The 17,070-nt window shown below is 39.2% G+C and overlaps 1 protein-coding gene across 4 annotated transcripts in view; it reads right to left on the reverse strand.

The window, feature by feature from the left end:
- Positions 1 to 17,070, reverse strand: part of IMMT (inner membrane mitochondrial protein) — a 39,198-nt gene that overhangs the window by 13,650 nt on the left and 8,478 nt on the right. For 2 of the 4 annotated variants that reach the window (XM_084626982.1, XM_084626981.1), the window contains exons 2-9: positions 16,699 to 16,772; positions 15,674 to 15,863; positions 12,736 to 12,859; positions 12,019 to 12,099; positions 10,780 to 10,887; positions 7,792 to 7,928; positions 4,308 to 4,411; positions 2,344 to 2,479 (exon numbers count right to left, since the gene is read on the reverse strand). In XM_084626982.1, the coding sequence (XP_084483108.1) occupies positions 2,344 to 2,479; positions 4,308 to 4,411; positions 7,792 to 7,928; positions 10,780 to 10,887; positions 12,019 to 12,099; positions 12,736 to 12,859; positions 15,674 to 15,863; positions 16,699 to 16,772 (954 nt within the window). Of the gene's footprint in view, positions 1 to 2,343; positions 2,480 to 4,307; positions 4,412 to 7,791; positions 7,929 to 10,779; positions 10,888 to 11,961; positions 12,100 to 12,735; positions 12,860 to 15,673; positions 15,864 to 16,698; positions 16,773 to 17,070 lie in introns of all 4 variants that reach the window. The other 2 variants (XM_084626980.1, XM_084626979.1) reach the window with 1 other exon arrangement.

Below are 17,070 nucleotides of genomic sequence, written 5' to 3' on the forward strand. Positions count from 1 at the left end.
ATTTAGAAATAAAATAAATAATGTAAAACTTTAGAGCCTACAAGTTCAATCAGTCCTACTTCAGCCAATCACTGAGACAAACAAGTTTGGTTGTAATTTGCTTCCTGCTTCTTGTTTACAATGTCACCTGAAGGGAGAACAGGTGTTCGCATGGCACTGTTGTAACTGGCGTGGCACGGTATTTATGTACCAGATGCGCTAAAGTTTCATATGTCCCTTGATGTTTCATCCACCATTCCAAAGGACATGTGTCCATGCCGATGGTGGGTTTCTGCTCGATAACAATCCAAAGCAGAGCAGACCAACGCATGTTCATTTTCACCATCTGAGTCAGATGCCACCAGCAGAAAGCTGATTTTCTTTTTTGGTGGTTTCAATTCTGTAGTTTCCGCATCGGAGTGTTGCTCTTTTAAGACTTCTAAAAGCAGCTCCACACCTCGTCCCTCTCAGATTTTGGACTGCACTTCAGATTCTAAAATCTTGGGTTGAGTTCTATAGCTATTTTTAGAAATCTCACATTGGTACCTTCTTTGTGTTTTATTAAATCTGCTGCAAAAGTGTTCTTAAAATGAACGTGTGCTGGGTCATCATCCGAGACGGCTATAACATGAAATATACGGCAGAATACAGGTAAAACAGAACAAGAGACATACAATTCTCCCCCAAGGAGTTCAGTCACAAATTTAATTACAGCATTATTTTTTTTAAATGAATATCATCCTCCTGGAAGCATGTCCTCTGGAACGGTGGCCCAGGCATGAAGGGACATAAGAATGTTGAGCATATCTGACACCAATACCTTGCAACACTGGCTACAAAAGTGCCACGCGAACGCCTGTTCTCACTTTCAAGTGACATTGTAAATAAGAAGCACGCAGCAGTATCTCCCGTAAATGTAAACAAACTTGTTTGTCTTAGCGATTAGCTGAACAAGAGGTAGGACTGAGTGGACTTCTAGGCTCTAAAGTTTTACACTGTTTTGTTTTTGAGTACAGTTATGTAACAAAAAAAAAAAATCTACATTTGTAAATTACACTTTCATGGTAAAGAAATTGAACTACAGTACTTGTATGAGGTGAACTGAAAAATACTATTTCTTTTGTTTATCTTTTTTACAGTGTAAATATTTAATCAAAAAATAATATAAAGTGAGCACTGTATACTTCATAATTGAAAATGTAAAAAAACACCCAAAAATATTTTATAAATTTCAATTGGTACTCTATTGTTTAACAGTGTGACCCATGGCACAGCCATGACTGGCACAGGTCAGTTGACTCAGGCTCAGGGCTATATGATTACAGTGTAAACATTTGGATTCAGGCTGGAGCTTCAGCTCTAAGATTCCACTCTCCAGCCCAAGCATCTACACTGCTATTTTTAGCCTCACAGCCCGGGCCAGCTGACCCAGGCTCTGAGACTCGGTGCTGCAGATTTTTAATTGGCAGTGTGGACATACCCTAAGAGTATTCTACATCAAAGCTAAGTCCCTGAACACATCCAAGGGTTTAGCACTGATGGAACACAGTTAAGGTCATATCTATGCTCTAAGTTAGCCAGTTCTGAGACAATCATATTGTATTGTTTATAGCCAAGATTGACCCTATAGCTGTTGTTCTAGTTTAGATCTGTGTGCTGATGTTCCTATCAATACATAAAGGCAAAAGAAAAGGCACATTTCAATAAAAGCAGCTTTATAAGTCATAAGAACCCTGCAAGGCAGGTAAGTTTTATCGTCACTTTACAAATAAGAAAGCTGAAAAAGAGAAGTAAAGTGATTTGCCTGAGACTACACAGAAAATCATTGGCAAAACAGATGGTTGCTGCTAGTTCTGTGTTCTAATCACTGGACCATGGTGTCTCTCCTTTCCTATCTTTCAAAGAAATATGAATTTCTCATGAAGGTTAAAGAACATCACAACCCTCTAATTCACCTATAATATTATTTACATTTTTTTCCTGAAGAGGGAAAACAAAAAAAGCAACTCCAGAGTATCGTGAAAAACAGCAGTACCTGAATACGTCAAGTGTCTATTTATCCATTCTGATTGATTTACAACTAGCACCGTGATCAAAAGCTACAAGTTACCCAACTTCCATCAAACTAAAGAAAGCATTCACCCACTAAAACAGATCAAGTAATTGAGCCACCTTTTCCCCACCCACCAGGATCTTGTGAAAAATTGTTCATTGTGACAGGTCAGCTCAAAAGCTCAAAATTATAGCTGAATGGTTCTGAATTTATACTCAGTATTTTTAAGCTATTGCAGGAGTTTCTGCACATGCTGGCAATTACCCATTATGCAAATGATGATTTGTTAGAACAGACTTGGAAATCGTTACCTTTTTTACTTCATTGTCCAGGTCAATTATCATATGATGAAGATTCTCTTCTGCTGCAAGTATGTGAGATTTGGTTCCAGCGATCTGAGACTTCTTGGCATCATCAATCACACCCTTCATTTTCTCTAATTTTTCTCTGAAAAAGGCCGAAACTACTAATTAGCATATACAGAAGTTCCCTTCTTATCTGCACTGGCAGGGAGATTGATCAGATGACCTAACAAACTAACTAAAGGAGAACTTTAAACTCTAAACAGAGCTGCTAGAGGGTTCAATGTTTTAAACAGATTTGAAATTATGATTGTATTTAGTGTGAAATTTTCCTTCATAAAACTTTTTGCCCAACAGGTTGGGTTGTGAGGACACAGATTTATTTTGGAAGCTCATTTAGTTTTATATTCTTAAATTGTATATGCAATTGTACATTTGTACATTGTTACATGCAGGGAACTGGGTTGGATGTACTCTGCCAAATCAAACACACCTGATATTTGAAAACTGAGCCACTTCTAGCTAATGCAAAGTTTAGTACTAAAGAAACGCTTACATTTTTAGAAGTGAATTGGCTGTATAACTTTTGGCCCAAGTTTTTTGGAGGGTGTGATGAAAAGGAAATGGAGAGACCTTTATAAACTCAAACATTAATAGACATGTTTTTGTGACTTTTTTTTTTAATTTAAGTTCTCCCCTTGCATAATTGGAAACTCAAGACAACAGCACTATGTTCCTGATCCAAAGCCCATTGAAACGAATAGGAAAGACTCCCATTGCTTCAAGGGACTATGAAGCAGGCCCTAAATGAATACAAGCAATAGAGCAAAAAGTAAACGAACAGCAGCCAGTCAGATTTTTATTATAGCTAAATTATCTTAAGTGTTCTTTAAAAATACTGGCTCTAGTGATACCTGTTTGACTATTCCTAACAGTAAGGGGAGGGGAAGAGCAGCATTCAACACTCCAATCATTTTGAATTTAAAAAGGATTTTTTTTGTTGAAAAAAGTTTACACACAGTCAGTGGCTATTAGGAGCATTTTTATCGTTTACTAGCTTTCTGGGGGGGTTTTACTGATGGGCTTTCCTGAGTTCTTCCCACATGCTTTCAGGTTTTATTTTTCGCATCTCCCCAGAAAGAGTCTTTCCAAGATAACCAAATTTTAGGTGTGTCCTACTTCCACATACACAGGCCCTTTAATACCATTGAAATCACTATTCTTCAGGAGCCTGCATAAATTAAAAACTCATTAACGAAGAGTTAGAAGTAGTTATACAAAACTTTAGGATTATGTGCTGAAAAAGGATTATGATCTAAAAAGCAAGGATATGCATCTTATTTTTAAGTTTCTAATGTAATTACTGCACAATCCTAAGGCGTCTAACTTTATATAACCAGGTTTTAAAGTTTTGGCCATTACAACTGATGATACCTAATGGTATTATTGATCCCTGTACATACAGAGGCCAGCTGTGAAATATCTGCAATACGTTTGCTAATACTGTTTAAGTTTATCCAAGATTTTATCTGCACAAGATATTACAGATATAATTTTTTTTTTGGTCCACTGTCTCTTCTAATTAATAGTTCAGACCAGATTTGGGTTGTTTGGTCTCACTGCCACAGTATCTAAGCTCCAAGAGTGATCAGATTCATTCATTGTTTTATTAGAAAAAGGAAAGGAAACAATGAAAATATCTAAGATTTTACTGTTTCAGATTCTCTATTATATCAATATTCTGCAAAATACCAAATCCAGAGACACCTGAGAGCACATGCTAAGCACTCTTATATCAAGAGTATGCTTGGGTTAAATTCTTTGGTGCTGGCCCAGGTATAATCTAGTTATGAACAAGAACAAACAATCTAATTTACACAAATACAGTTTACTGTGTGTCGTTTCTAGAATTTCTGCCAAATTGGACACTGGCGATATGTAATCAACCCTATGAAATGCTCAGAACAACTTACTTGGCTTTCAGAAGGGCATCAGCAGCTTCATCCACAGCCTTCCTGCGATCTTTCAATGCTTCCTCCAAGGTCCGCCACTGAGCAGATTTTCTCTCTCCTGAAGTCTAGGAAGCACAAGCTTTCTAATTAGGCAAGTTATAACCACTAACAAAATTATCAGCAGGAATGGAAATTCAAAATAGCTGCACAAACTTGAAGGTTCCTAACTAATTTGCAATTAACTTGAAATATGCCCTTTTAAAAATTAACTTAAGTCATTTAAAAACAATTACCTTTGTTACTAATACTAACAACTGAAAGTTTTTAAAATCTAATTTTATCAGAATTTATGCTGTTTACTTTATGCACTTTGTTCTGACTAAACAGTGAAAATAAACTAGTCAATTTCACATTGATCCTCCTGAAATAGAGAAATGTAGGAGTCTTTGGGTTGGACACTACTGGGAAATATTTGCTGATCTTTAAAAATGTAATACAAGTAAATAGAATACTAGTTCTTGTGTTTTAAAAATAATCTTTTAAAATTCAAGCTCTAGATTCAGTTTAATCTATATAATCATGTTCCTTTCATTTTAAAACATATGAATATATTTTTCATACAGTTCCTATCAATCCAGTAGCATTGACTGCCAAATTCCCCAATGTGAAAAGTAGTATCACCATTTCAGACTTTCCACATAGGAGACCTCTCAAGCCCAGTCCTGATTAGCTATGGATATGCCTCTGTAAAGCTAATTAGCCACTTGAACACCTTCTGGCCTAGAACATGGCTGAAAGTAACAGAACTCTACTGAAAATAACATCTAGAAATGCTAAATTAAAACACACTGGGACTGTATGTTGGCATAGCTAATGTACATTCCTTAGCCACAGACATCTTCATGGATGTAGACACAGCCTGGAAACATTTTTGAGATACCGTACAACATATAATATGGCTGCTGAAGTTTTCAGCTTGGTTAAGAGGAACCAGGACTGGTTTGAGGAGAATGACCCCAAAACACTCACTGCATACTACACATCGAGTCTACATTAAGGATAAGGATTCAGCAGCTAGGAAGGTGGCTCATACCAGACTTTGGCAAATAAAAAACCAGTGGTCAGAAAAATAAAGCCATGGAGTTACCATGGACAGCAGACCACAAAGACACCCCAAAGCTGTTTTGCTGGCCTTTGTGCTGCGTATGGCCTCAGATGCAACATGATAATGCATGCTGGACAGCAATCCGTTCAACTGACAAAAAAAAAGAAATACTTGCTCGATGAACAAACAGTTCAGTTTCAAATAGTTGATACTCAACTGCCCTTCCAACATTTCTGAGAAAGCAATTAATACTATTCAACAGCGCTCTTTAAAATAAGATCTTGTACTAGCCCCAACCTGATATGAGACCCTAATAGCAGTCAAGCAGAGGTCACAAGGGAAAGCACCCAGACCAGGTGCCATTCCAGCACAGATCTACAAGCAGGCTGGCTATCCTATTGCAAGGTGTCTTTCAAGATTCTTCCCCACTATCTGAGAGCAAGAGTCAGTGCTACAGGATTTCAAGTATGCCAATATCATTCACCCTTACGAAGGTGATAAGGCAAACTGATAGTCACCATGTCATTTTTCTACCTTCTGTTGCTGAGAAAAGCCTTCCATGGGTTATACTGAACAGATTTAACCCCTATCTTATGGAAATCTCCTCCCCGACTCTCAATGTGGATTTTGGGCTGGACAGGGCACTGCAGACATCTTCACAGCCCATCAACTTCAGGAAAAGTGACGGGAGAAAAACCATGACCTTTATATGGTGTCCATCAACTTAGCCACGGCTTTTAATTCTGTAAATCATGAAAGACTTTGGAAACTTTTATTCATCTCTGGATGCTATTCAAAGTTTGTTTTTGTCATTTTGTGCACAATGGGATGATGGCCAGAGTGGGGGAAAATGGCAAGATATCAGACTCCTTTCCAGTGGCACCAAACCAGGTTCATGATGGCTCCCACACTCTTTTCCATCCTTTTTTCAACTATGCTTATGGATGCATTTCATAACACTGACAGAGGATTATTTATTCATTTCCACACCGATGGAAAGTTGTTTAATGCTTCCATAAAAGTGGCAGATTTACTTAAAGAGCTCGTGTGCGCCTATGACTGCACTAGTTGCTCACTTGATTAGTAATAGTCGATTTATAAATGATCACTTCGCTCATGTAGTTAACTGCTCTGGTTTCACAGTTAGCTGAAAGAAAACTGCAGTACTATACCAACTTGTGCCAGGGGATGTGTACAATGCTTAAGTCCATGGAGAAGTTTTGTTACCTAGGAAGCATGCTGTCAAACAGTGCCACAATTAACTATGAGATTACCCATCAAATAGCTAAGGCAAGCTTTGCATTGGCAATGTTGTCACACTGCCTATGGAACACTACAGGCATACAAATAAGCGCTAAGATATGTTTATGAGGCAGTGGTGATAACACTTCTATATGGGATCACCACCATACCAGGAAACTTGATCAGTTCCATATGCGCTGTCTTCAGTCTCTTTGCTGGGTCACATAATGGCACAAGATTCCTAAACCAAACTCCTTAATCATTGTTGGATGTCATAACAACTCAACTGCATTGGCCTGGGCCCCTCGTTTGTATGGCCAACCCAAGAACACCCAAGGCCATATATTATGGTCGGTCAATGTAAGGCACCCACTCTCATGTTGATCAGTACAAATGGTATAAAGATACACTGAAGTCAAGCTTGAAAACATGTCCGGGTGATCCCAGTAACTGGGAAGCAACATCCCATGACAGAGCAAGGTGGCAGCACATTTGTCATGCTGCTGTTAACCACTTTGAAGCAAGAGGTATCAGCAACTTATGAGAAAAATATGAACAGCACAAAGCAAGGATACAATAGCTTGCAGTGGTCACGGACAATTTTTTCTGTCCCACATGCAATTGTGTCTGCACTTTTCACTTCAGACTGATCTGCCATATACTTGTTCATTTATAGTGTTTGCTGAATCCTCATACATTGACACTGATGTGAGACTCCATGATGACACATTCCATATTCACTACCAGACACTAACAAATGAACTTCTGTAGCAAGAGAGAGAAATCCACTGTAACTGAGTGTCCAGGGAGGCTGAAGTGTTCTCCGACTGGAACTATTTTAGCAATAGTAATGGTTTTAACAAAGTGATCTAAAATGGAGTTATAGGGCAGTTTGATGCCCTTACCACAATATTTAGTATATTCATTTCCTACACACTTCATGTATATTAAATGTTAACTCTCTGAATACCCAAATTGAGCAGGCAAATAAGAACTATCCCTATTTCACAGACAGAGAAACTGAGGAACAAAAGTGCCATTACATGTTCAAACCCCCAGGAGAAAAATCAACTATCTGATATTATCTTCGATTGTATGATAAACATTTCTAGATATTTCAGTAGACAAAGAGCTGCATCAGCATTTTATTCAGTTTACCTCAGAATTATCCATAGCCTCCTTCAATATCTGAGCATGAGTATTAACAGCTTGCACTGCAGCTTCCTGGGCAGTAATTGCCTGAAGGGTTACTCGAGCAGTACTGCTTAGGGCTCCTTCCAAAGCTGCTGCAAGAGCTGGAGAAATAAACAGTTAAAACACAGATAATTTCCTCCATCACCCTTACCTTAAAAAAAAAAAACATTTGCATACATATGGGTAACACTCATGTCCCCCACAACATTTCCTCAATTGGCCCCATGATATTACTTTTCACCACCCAAAAGGATTACTGAGAATTCCTTAAAATTATCAAAAAAAAGAACTTGTGGCACCTTAGAGACTAACAAATTTATTTGGGCGTAAGCTTTCATGGGCTAAAACCCACTTCATCAGATGTATTTTCCACTCCATGCAGTAGGAAGATACACACACACAAACATGAAAAGATGGGGGTTGCCATACCAACTCTAACGAGACAAATCAATTAAGGTGGACTATTATCAGCAGGAGAAAAAAAACTTTTGTAGTGATAATCAGGATGGCCCACTGGATCGTGTGGTGTGTCCTGGATGGAAGCTGGAGGCATGTAGGGAAGTATAGCAGTCAGTAGGTTTCCAGTACAGGGTGGTGTTTATGTGACCATCGCTTATTAGCACTGTAGTGTCCAGGAAGTGGATCTCTTGTGTGGACTGGTCCAGGCTGAGGTTGATAGTGGGATGGAAATTGTTGACATCCTGGTGGAATTCCTCAAGGGCTTCTTTTCCATGGGTCCAGATGATGATGTCATCAACGTAGCACAAGTAGAGTAGGGGTGTTAGAACAACGCTTCCTCAGCTCTCGTCCTCTAAGTCAGCCATAAAAATGCTGGGGCCATGCGGGTACCCATAGCAGTGCCATTGACTTGAAGGTATATATTGTCCTCAAATGTGAAATAGTTGTGAGTGAGAACAAAGTCACAAAGTTCAACCACCAAGTTTGCCGTGACATTATTAGGGATACTGTTCCTGACGGCTTGTAGTCAATCTTTGTGAAGATTATGGATGTAGAAGCCCTCTACACCAACGTGGCTACGATGGTGTTTTCTGGAAGATCAAGGGATTGTAGTTTCCTCAGGAAGTCAGTGGTGTCTCAAAGACAGCTGGGAGTGCTGGTAGCGTAGGGCCTGAGGAGAGAGTCTACATAGCCAGACAATCCTGCTGTCAGGGTGCCAGTGCCTGAGATGATGGAACATCCAGGATTTCCAGGTTTATGGATCTTGGGTAGCAGATAGAATATCCCATATCAGGCTTCTAGGGGTGTGTCTGTGTAGATTTGTTCCTGTGCTTTGTCAGGGAGTTTCTTGTGCAGATGGTGTAGTTTCTTTTGGTAACCCTCAGTGGAATCAGAGGGTAATGGCCTGTAGAATGTGGTGTTACAGAGCTGCCTAGCATTCTCTTGTTCATATTCTGACCTATTCATGACGACGATGGCAACTCCTGTGTCAGCCTTTTTTATTATGATGTCAGATTTCAGAGTAACAGTCGTGTTAGTCTGTATTAGCAAAAAGAAAAGGAGGACTTGTGGCACCTTAGAGACTAACCAATTTATTTGAGCATAAGCTTTCGTGAGCTACAGCTCACTTCATCGGATGCATGATGAAGTGATTTCATCACTAAAACCCTTTTAGGACCTGCCTCAAGTACTCAGCAGCCAGTTCACAGTATGCATCCGATGAAGTGAGCTGTAGCTCACGAAAGCTCATGCTCAAATAAATTGGTTAGTCTCTAAGGTGCCACAAGTACTCCTTTTTTTTTTTTATGATGTCAGAGTAATTCCTGAGGCTGTAGATAGCACTGTGTTCTGCACAGCTGAGGTTATGGGTCAAATGATGATGCTTTTCCACAATTTCAGTCCATGCACGTTGGCAGAAGCACTCTATGTAGAAGTCCAATCTGTTGTTTCGACCTTCAGGAGGAGTCCACGCAGAATCCTTCTTTTTGTAGTGTTGGTAGGAAGGTTTCTGTGGGTTAGTGTGCTGTTCAGAGGTGTGTTGGAAATATTCTTTGAGTCAGAGACATCAAAAGTAGGATTCTAGGTCACCACAGAACTGTATCATGTTTGCGTGGGTGGAGAGGCAGAAGGAGAGGCCTCAAGATAGGACAGATTCTTCTGCCGGGCTAAGAGTATAGCTGGATAGATTAATAATATTGTTGGGTGGGTTAAGGGAACCACTGTTGTGGCCCCTTGTGCCATGTAGTAGTTTAGACAGTTTAGTGTTCTTTTTCCTTTGTAGAGAAGCAAAGTGTGTGTTGTAAATGGCTTGTCTAGTTTTTGTAAAGTCCAGAGATGAGTAAGTTTGTGTGGAAGGTTGATTTTTTATGAGAGTATCCAGTTTTGAGAGCTCATTCTTAATCTTTCCCTGTTTGCTGTATAGGAGGTTGATCAGGTGGTTCCACAGTTTCTTTGAGAGTGTGTGGCACAATCTCTCAGCATAGTCTATGTGGTATGTAGATTGTAATGGATTTTTTTACCTTCAGTCCTTTTGGTATGATGTCCGTTTGCATTTGGAAAGGAAGATGATGTATGTGGACTGTGCTGCATCAAGGGCAAGCACAAAGGTTCTCACAAGCCCTAACACAAATTAAGCACTGAGTAAGATCCATTGTAATGGACTTTTTCCCTCTGAAGCAGTCTGCTCTCCAACACAGATCTCTAGTCATTCTTTCCCAGTGACCCAACACAAATCCCAGCATGGTTGATGCTGCCCTGCACTGCTAAGTCTGCTACAATAAGAATGCCACTTATTCTTACTAACATAAGACAGGTAGAGGAACCAGACAAAAAGGGAACGGAAAGACTATGGAAGCAGTCTTGTATAAAGAAACACTGTAGCTGCTTCATAAATTATCATTTGTACACTACCATATATACATATGGCTATATTGTATATTTACAACAGCATGAATTCCTATCTATGACAACCAAATTATATCTTAATTTACATACATGAAATCTTCTCTTGTTCCTCTTTGTCTTGCTGTGCAAGACGGGCTGCAACTTCCTCTGGTGGCCGTTCTTTTATGGCAGGGGAGTCTCCACCCACACATTCTTCACCTAGGCACAGAGATGAAGAGGGAAAAACAAGGCTAATGAAAAACCAAAATTAGTACCAGGGTTACTTATCGTGGGGGGACCATTTCCTTTTGAGTCTAATTTGTATTGGCAGCATCACTACCATCATCCAACAACCTCCTCAAACCTTGTATTTCCAGAGTTGCGAAGTTTAGCCTGAGCTCTCCTTGCAGTCAAAGATAACTGCACAGACACACATACTCAGACTTATCCCTACATTTCTGCCAGTTGAAAAGGATAAACTGAACAAAAAATTGAGATGGAAAGCAATGCTAAAACACAGCTGGGAAACTAAACATAGACTGTCATATGGTGAATAACCATTGCTTTCCATTTCCATTGCTTTGTTAGCATGGCTGGGAAGTTCGGCCAAAGCAGTGAAAGGTTAGGAGGGAGGCTATAGAAAGATGGGATGATATAATTTCAATCAGCAGAGTTTAATTCTCCCACTGTTTAGGACCGTTCACTCTGCACTATTTTTCCCTGTCCCTAAAACACACAGTAAATGGACAATTGAAAAGTTATGGCCTAAATGGTTTTTGTACAGGAAGTCTGTGGAAGAGCGGAGATGAGAATCCAGATCTCCTGACTCCCAGCCCTATGCTGTAACCACAAGACCAAGTTGCCTCTTAATGCTCATGCTAACTCTGAAGTGTTTGTTTACCGTTGACATATTGACTCTGAGACCTGTTAAATACAATACCAATAAAAATCTAAAAAAAACGCTATTATTGCAAAGAAGCTATAGTTCTTCTGATCGGTTTGATACAGTGTGTTTTAAAGTTTCGTGATTGATGCTTCTTCGCTAAGGCCCTGGATACATAGCTTTCCTGAACTCTGGCCAAGAAATCACCAGATCGGAGGTTGAGTGGGATGTATACAGTTCTGATTTTCCGCACTAACCAAGCAGAAATCTTTTCACATTATCTAGGGTCTAATATGGCCCAATCCTGCAGTCCCTTTGCATGCAGGACATTCACAAGTTGGTAAGAGATCTGCATCCAGAAGGCATAAAGGATTGAGTCATTAGATCTGATTAATAAGTCATTTAAGCACCTGATACAGCAGGTTTGTGTTGCCCTTCATGGTGTCCTTGTACGTGATCTTTCTCACCTTTGTCATCCTGCATGCCTGGAGCTGGTATTGACAAAGCTTCACCTGTTGCAGAAATTATTTGAGCTACTTCTGAGCTTGCTGTAAACAAATAAAAAAACAACAACATATACAGTACTATTTGTATAATTTCTGTGTATAACATAGTATAGACATCTGAATGTTGTTTATGTTGGCGAGAAAGAACATGCCACGTATAGAGTGTGAATAAGCCACCTTCTCCCACAAGGCAAAGATCATAAGTGGCCAACAACCAGACACTGCTTCCCACCCAGAATTTAACAGAAGGTAGGGCTGAAGGACAGGACACTCCCAACTTCTACAAACTATGACTTGGCAGTTTGCCCACATTAAGCCCCTTGCAGTTATCAGAAACTCAGAAGACCTACGAGACAAGTATCCAAGATATTCTTATTGAATCCTGTGTACAAGTCTCACAGTCCAGTTAATTCAAGTCTTCAGCTGCATTAAAAAAAAAAAAATCTAGTCACTGCAGTTTACATTAGCCTGCTGAAAAGTAACCAGAATGCAATCAGAAAGCACCCCACCACTGAAATAGAAAAGACCATTATCTCCTAGAGCAAATATCTTACCAATGATTACATAACACCAGTCTTCAAATAGTTTTATAATGTAATAAGACAATGAAAAGTGTACCAAAAATAACCCTTTTGTTCCTCTCCCCACACTAAATTTTACACCATTCTGGAAAGTTACCTCCTTTTTCTTCCACTAACGTTGAAGGAGCTTCTGTCTTACTCTTCTGTGGTCTGGTACTGGGATGTTTGGAGTCTTTCATTAACTCTTCTACAGAGGAGATTTTTAGTGGACCAGGTTGTATCTTGAAAATCATATATATATATATTTTTAAATCACCACATACTATCAGTCATACAATGAATATTCAAAGAGTCACAGTTCTATTAGATTATAAACATTTCAGCATAGGACCTCTGTTTTTATATACTGTACAACACCATGCACATTGCTAGCACCTCAAAATAATAATTCCACCCACCAGGCAGTAGCAGATCAGATTACCTGAATAACCCCAAAATGCTATTAGAATGTAAAATGGCATTTGCATTAGCAATTTTCAAGATCAGAGACTTGACCATACAAGACCCTTTGCTATCAGTTTCATATTTTCCATGGTAAATTTAGAATTTCACACCCAATTTTTAATTTGAAAACAGCCTTCACAATTTTCAGTTCTTTCAAAATGAATTCATTAATTTGTGTAATTTAAATATGAATAAAGTTTGACAAATGTAAGAATTTGAACAGATTGTCTTTATCAAGTACCAACCCATAACATTCAAGGTACCCCAAAGAGCTCTACAAAGCAATTAACTGTATTAATACAGATTGTGTACAGACTCCAGATACACTATTCACACACTCACCAAATGGCTCACATGCAGCTTTGGAGACTGGGTTTCCACTACTTCCCAACGGAGACAACTACATAGTCTATAAGACCTCACGGACAATGTTTCTTTCCGATATTCATTAGCCACTACCAACACATCCTCATACCATATTGAACAAGTCCTCTCCCTTATTGGCACTTATAGTCTTTATATGCTTGTAGACTGTCTCCTCCCTTAGCTGTCACTCTGCCAAGCTATAAATAGGGAGTTCTTTTACATTTTTCTTCCGGGTTAATCCAGACTATGTCCACTTGGAAACAGAGTCAAAAGGTCCTCGCTTGGAGGAATTTTCAATTTACTTTTATCACCCTGATTCAGAGCAAACTATCTTCAGGGAAACATATCTCCTGGCAGAAGAGGGGTGACAGAGAAACAGGACACGCTCTCTGATTTTTGGTCAGCATCATTCATTGATGTTCTGGATGTATTTAGGGAACTTTTGGCTATTACTACCAAACTTGACTCCTGTCCTTGTTGCACAATAAAAATCTAGAAAGGAGACACTGGGTCTGTACTGGTAGAAACTGTCACTCTCTTAGTGAGGGCAGGCATCAACAAAGTTTACATCAAACCCTTGCTCAAGAAACCATCATCTGACATTAAGATCTCACTAATCATCACCCAGTCCCTATTCTGGGTAGGCTACAAAAGTGGTGGTGATGGTGAAAAAACTATGGAAACTCCTGGAGTCTCAGATTTCCTAGATCCTAGGCAATCCACTTTCAGACCTTCAGAATATAGTGGGAAAAAACACACTTGGTTCATTGGTAGATGACCTTGTGACAATGGATAACAGATGTAAAAGTCAAGCAGTCATGATTATTCTATCAGATGCTTTTGATGCCATTGACCACAATATGTAATTGACATGGCTACAGACTGACAGGAATAGATGAATCAAATTTGAATGGTTCTACTGATTTCTCTCTGACAGGACCCAGAAGTTAATATTGACTGAATGTGCATCTAGCCCAAAGGTTCACTCTGGTAGGGGGCTGCCTATTCTTTCACCCCCAAGCCTCTCCTGTCCAGTGGGTAAGACAGATCACTAGAGCAGATAAGGCAATTTAGGCTACAATGCCTTTATTAGGCAGACGACACCAGCTTTGTTGTCTCCATTTCATCAAATGTGCACAAAGCAGTTAATAGGTTTAGTTAGCGTCTGGCTGGGATAGAGGGCTTGAATAAGGACAAATCGGCTGAGACTCAACTCCGATAAGAAACAACATTAGCTAAGATGGGGAACCAACTAAAACAACTGGGGTAAGTTATATTGTCCTGTTCCATTCAGAGAATAGGCTAGTTTAACACCCCCACACACAACTTAGGTCTGCAACCCTGGGGTCTTTCTGGATCCTCACCTGCTTCTGAAAGCTCAGATAGCAGCAGTGGCCAGGAACGCTTTTCATCATCTATGCCTGGCCAGGAGGCCTTTTCTTTCTGATAAAGTAAACGTGAAATTTCTAAAGTTAATTTCTTTAAAGTCAATAGGAACTAAGGGCACTCAGCACCTTCCCAGATCAGGATCGCAGAAAGGGTCTCTCCTGCCGTCTGCAACATGATGCCAATGATCTTTTCCAATATGACCTTTATTGCAATACAACATCCAACATGGTGTTGTCTATCACTCTTAACTTTAAAGATTTCAAAGTTTATCTGTTCCCCAGGATGTATGACCTTAAAGTGATTCAGCCTGGACAAATGTATTTCCTGCTCATATTTCTTAACCTCACTACATCCCTATACAGTACTATTCCTTCCAATATTATGAGATGCAAATTTCAACAGTGTGCCGTTTCCCCCTTTTCCAGGTCATTAATGACCAAACATAATACCTATCCATTTTAGACCTCTCCACTCAAATAAGTAAAAATGGCAAGATTTTACAATCCATGAATCACAATCCATTTGAGACTGTGAAACCATATTAAAAGCAAAAGGAAGCAGTGCACAAGGACAACAGAACACAGCAGGTGAAGTCAGTCAAAAGGTAATTGGTAAGTCAGCATCACACAATGTCTGAAATATGAAAGGATTTTTATTGTGTATCTATTAAATCTCTCTCTTTCTTTAAAAAAAGCAGAAATACATACTGACTTTCTAATTACAGTCATGCTGAATTCACAGTTCTGGCCTCTTATGTATATTGAATCAAAAGTATTTAGAATTTGAGAAACAGAGCAAAAGTTTCCTTTATAAAAAAAATTTACGTGAAAACTTACCGGTTTTTTTGGCATTGGCACATTATAAGGGGCAGGACCAAGTGCCATTTCAAAGAGTTTATCCGAGTATGGGAGGGTCTTCTCTACGTTCTCTCGGAAACGTGGATCATAATTAGCATACAGAACAGTTCCACCAACTCCTCCGCCAACAAACAAGACACTTGCCCCAATAATTTTGCCTGCAGAAACACTAGAAAAAAGAAATAAGGCTGAGAAAGCTTTTACATACGTCAAACCAGTAGGATAGCAAACTAACAATCTCGGGGAGGAACACCAAATTGTTGTTATAGATCTGAAAGCCATCCTTTTTAAAATGAAGGCCCACAAGTATTCATCACAACCATTCCAATATATCTAGGCAAACCTAAATACATATATCAACTAGTTGAATAACTTCAACTTAAACTTTTCTAGTTACTGCAACTTTCTGAGCCACACAAAGCCTGATATATTGATATTAAGCACAAGGGATGGACAAGCGTTACAAGCGTTTGTGAGAAACTAATGAAGAACAACACAACCAATTAATTTGGTTTAACATGTCATAGGGCAACCAGAGACCTTTGGGGCAGGAACTTTCTATGGAGTCTAACTCCACTGACTGCGAATATACTTTAAGGGCCAGCTTTTCAAGAAACCTCTGTACCTGCAAATGGGGCCAATTTTCTGAAGAGTTCAGTCTGTTTTCAATCGCATCTGCATGACTCCTCCTTCAGCACTACCAAGTCCCTCAGTACCACACTGGGGCATTGGTTCCAGACTAACACAGAAGCAAGAATGCCACCAACTAACATTGTCTGCAACAACCCACTTTCTCTATGGTGGTTTCCCATCCAAGTGATGACCATTTGGCAGCTTGAAATCTGATGCAATCACACAAGAAACCATTGCTGCACACCATAAACATATACTGGCAACAAATGTGTAATTGCAAATCCCACGTAAATGAAAATGACAACCAAACTCACTCTTGATGAATCAGATAGGTTAAAGTACCAATACCACTTACAAAACTCAATACATACCCAGACTGTCCTGATGTAGCATATCTGCGGCACAGTTGTAATGGACGGAGTGAATATTTACCACATAGGCAGTTCTAAGAAGAAAACACAAGAATAAAGTGATGCATATAATTTAAAACATTTTTTAAATTTTCTGCATTTCAACTAATTCCATTTATTCACAAAATAGTCAATCACTACCTCTTACATATATTCTGATAAATAGATAGAAGAGAACAGCTGATATCAAAACAGTGATACTAGATTCTGTTTCTCCATAATTAATTATTGGGCAGTTTCCCCAAACAATAGATTCCACTCAGAAATGGTAAAGAACAACAACAACAAAAAGTCATTTTGAAGCATCTTCCCTGCATTACTAACATAATTTTA

Source organism: Lepidochelys olivacea, assembly GCF_965140295.1.
Source record: "Lepidochelys olivacea isolate rLepOli2 genome assembly, chromosome: 4".
Taxonomy (NCBI): domain Eukaryota; kingdom Metazoa; phylum Chordata; order Testudines; family Cheloniidae; genus Lepidochelys; species Lepidochelys olivacea.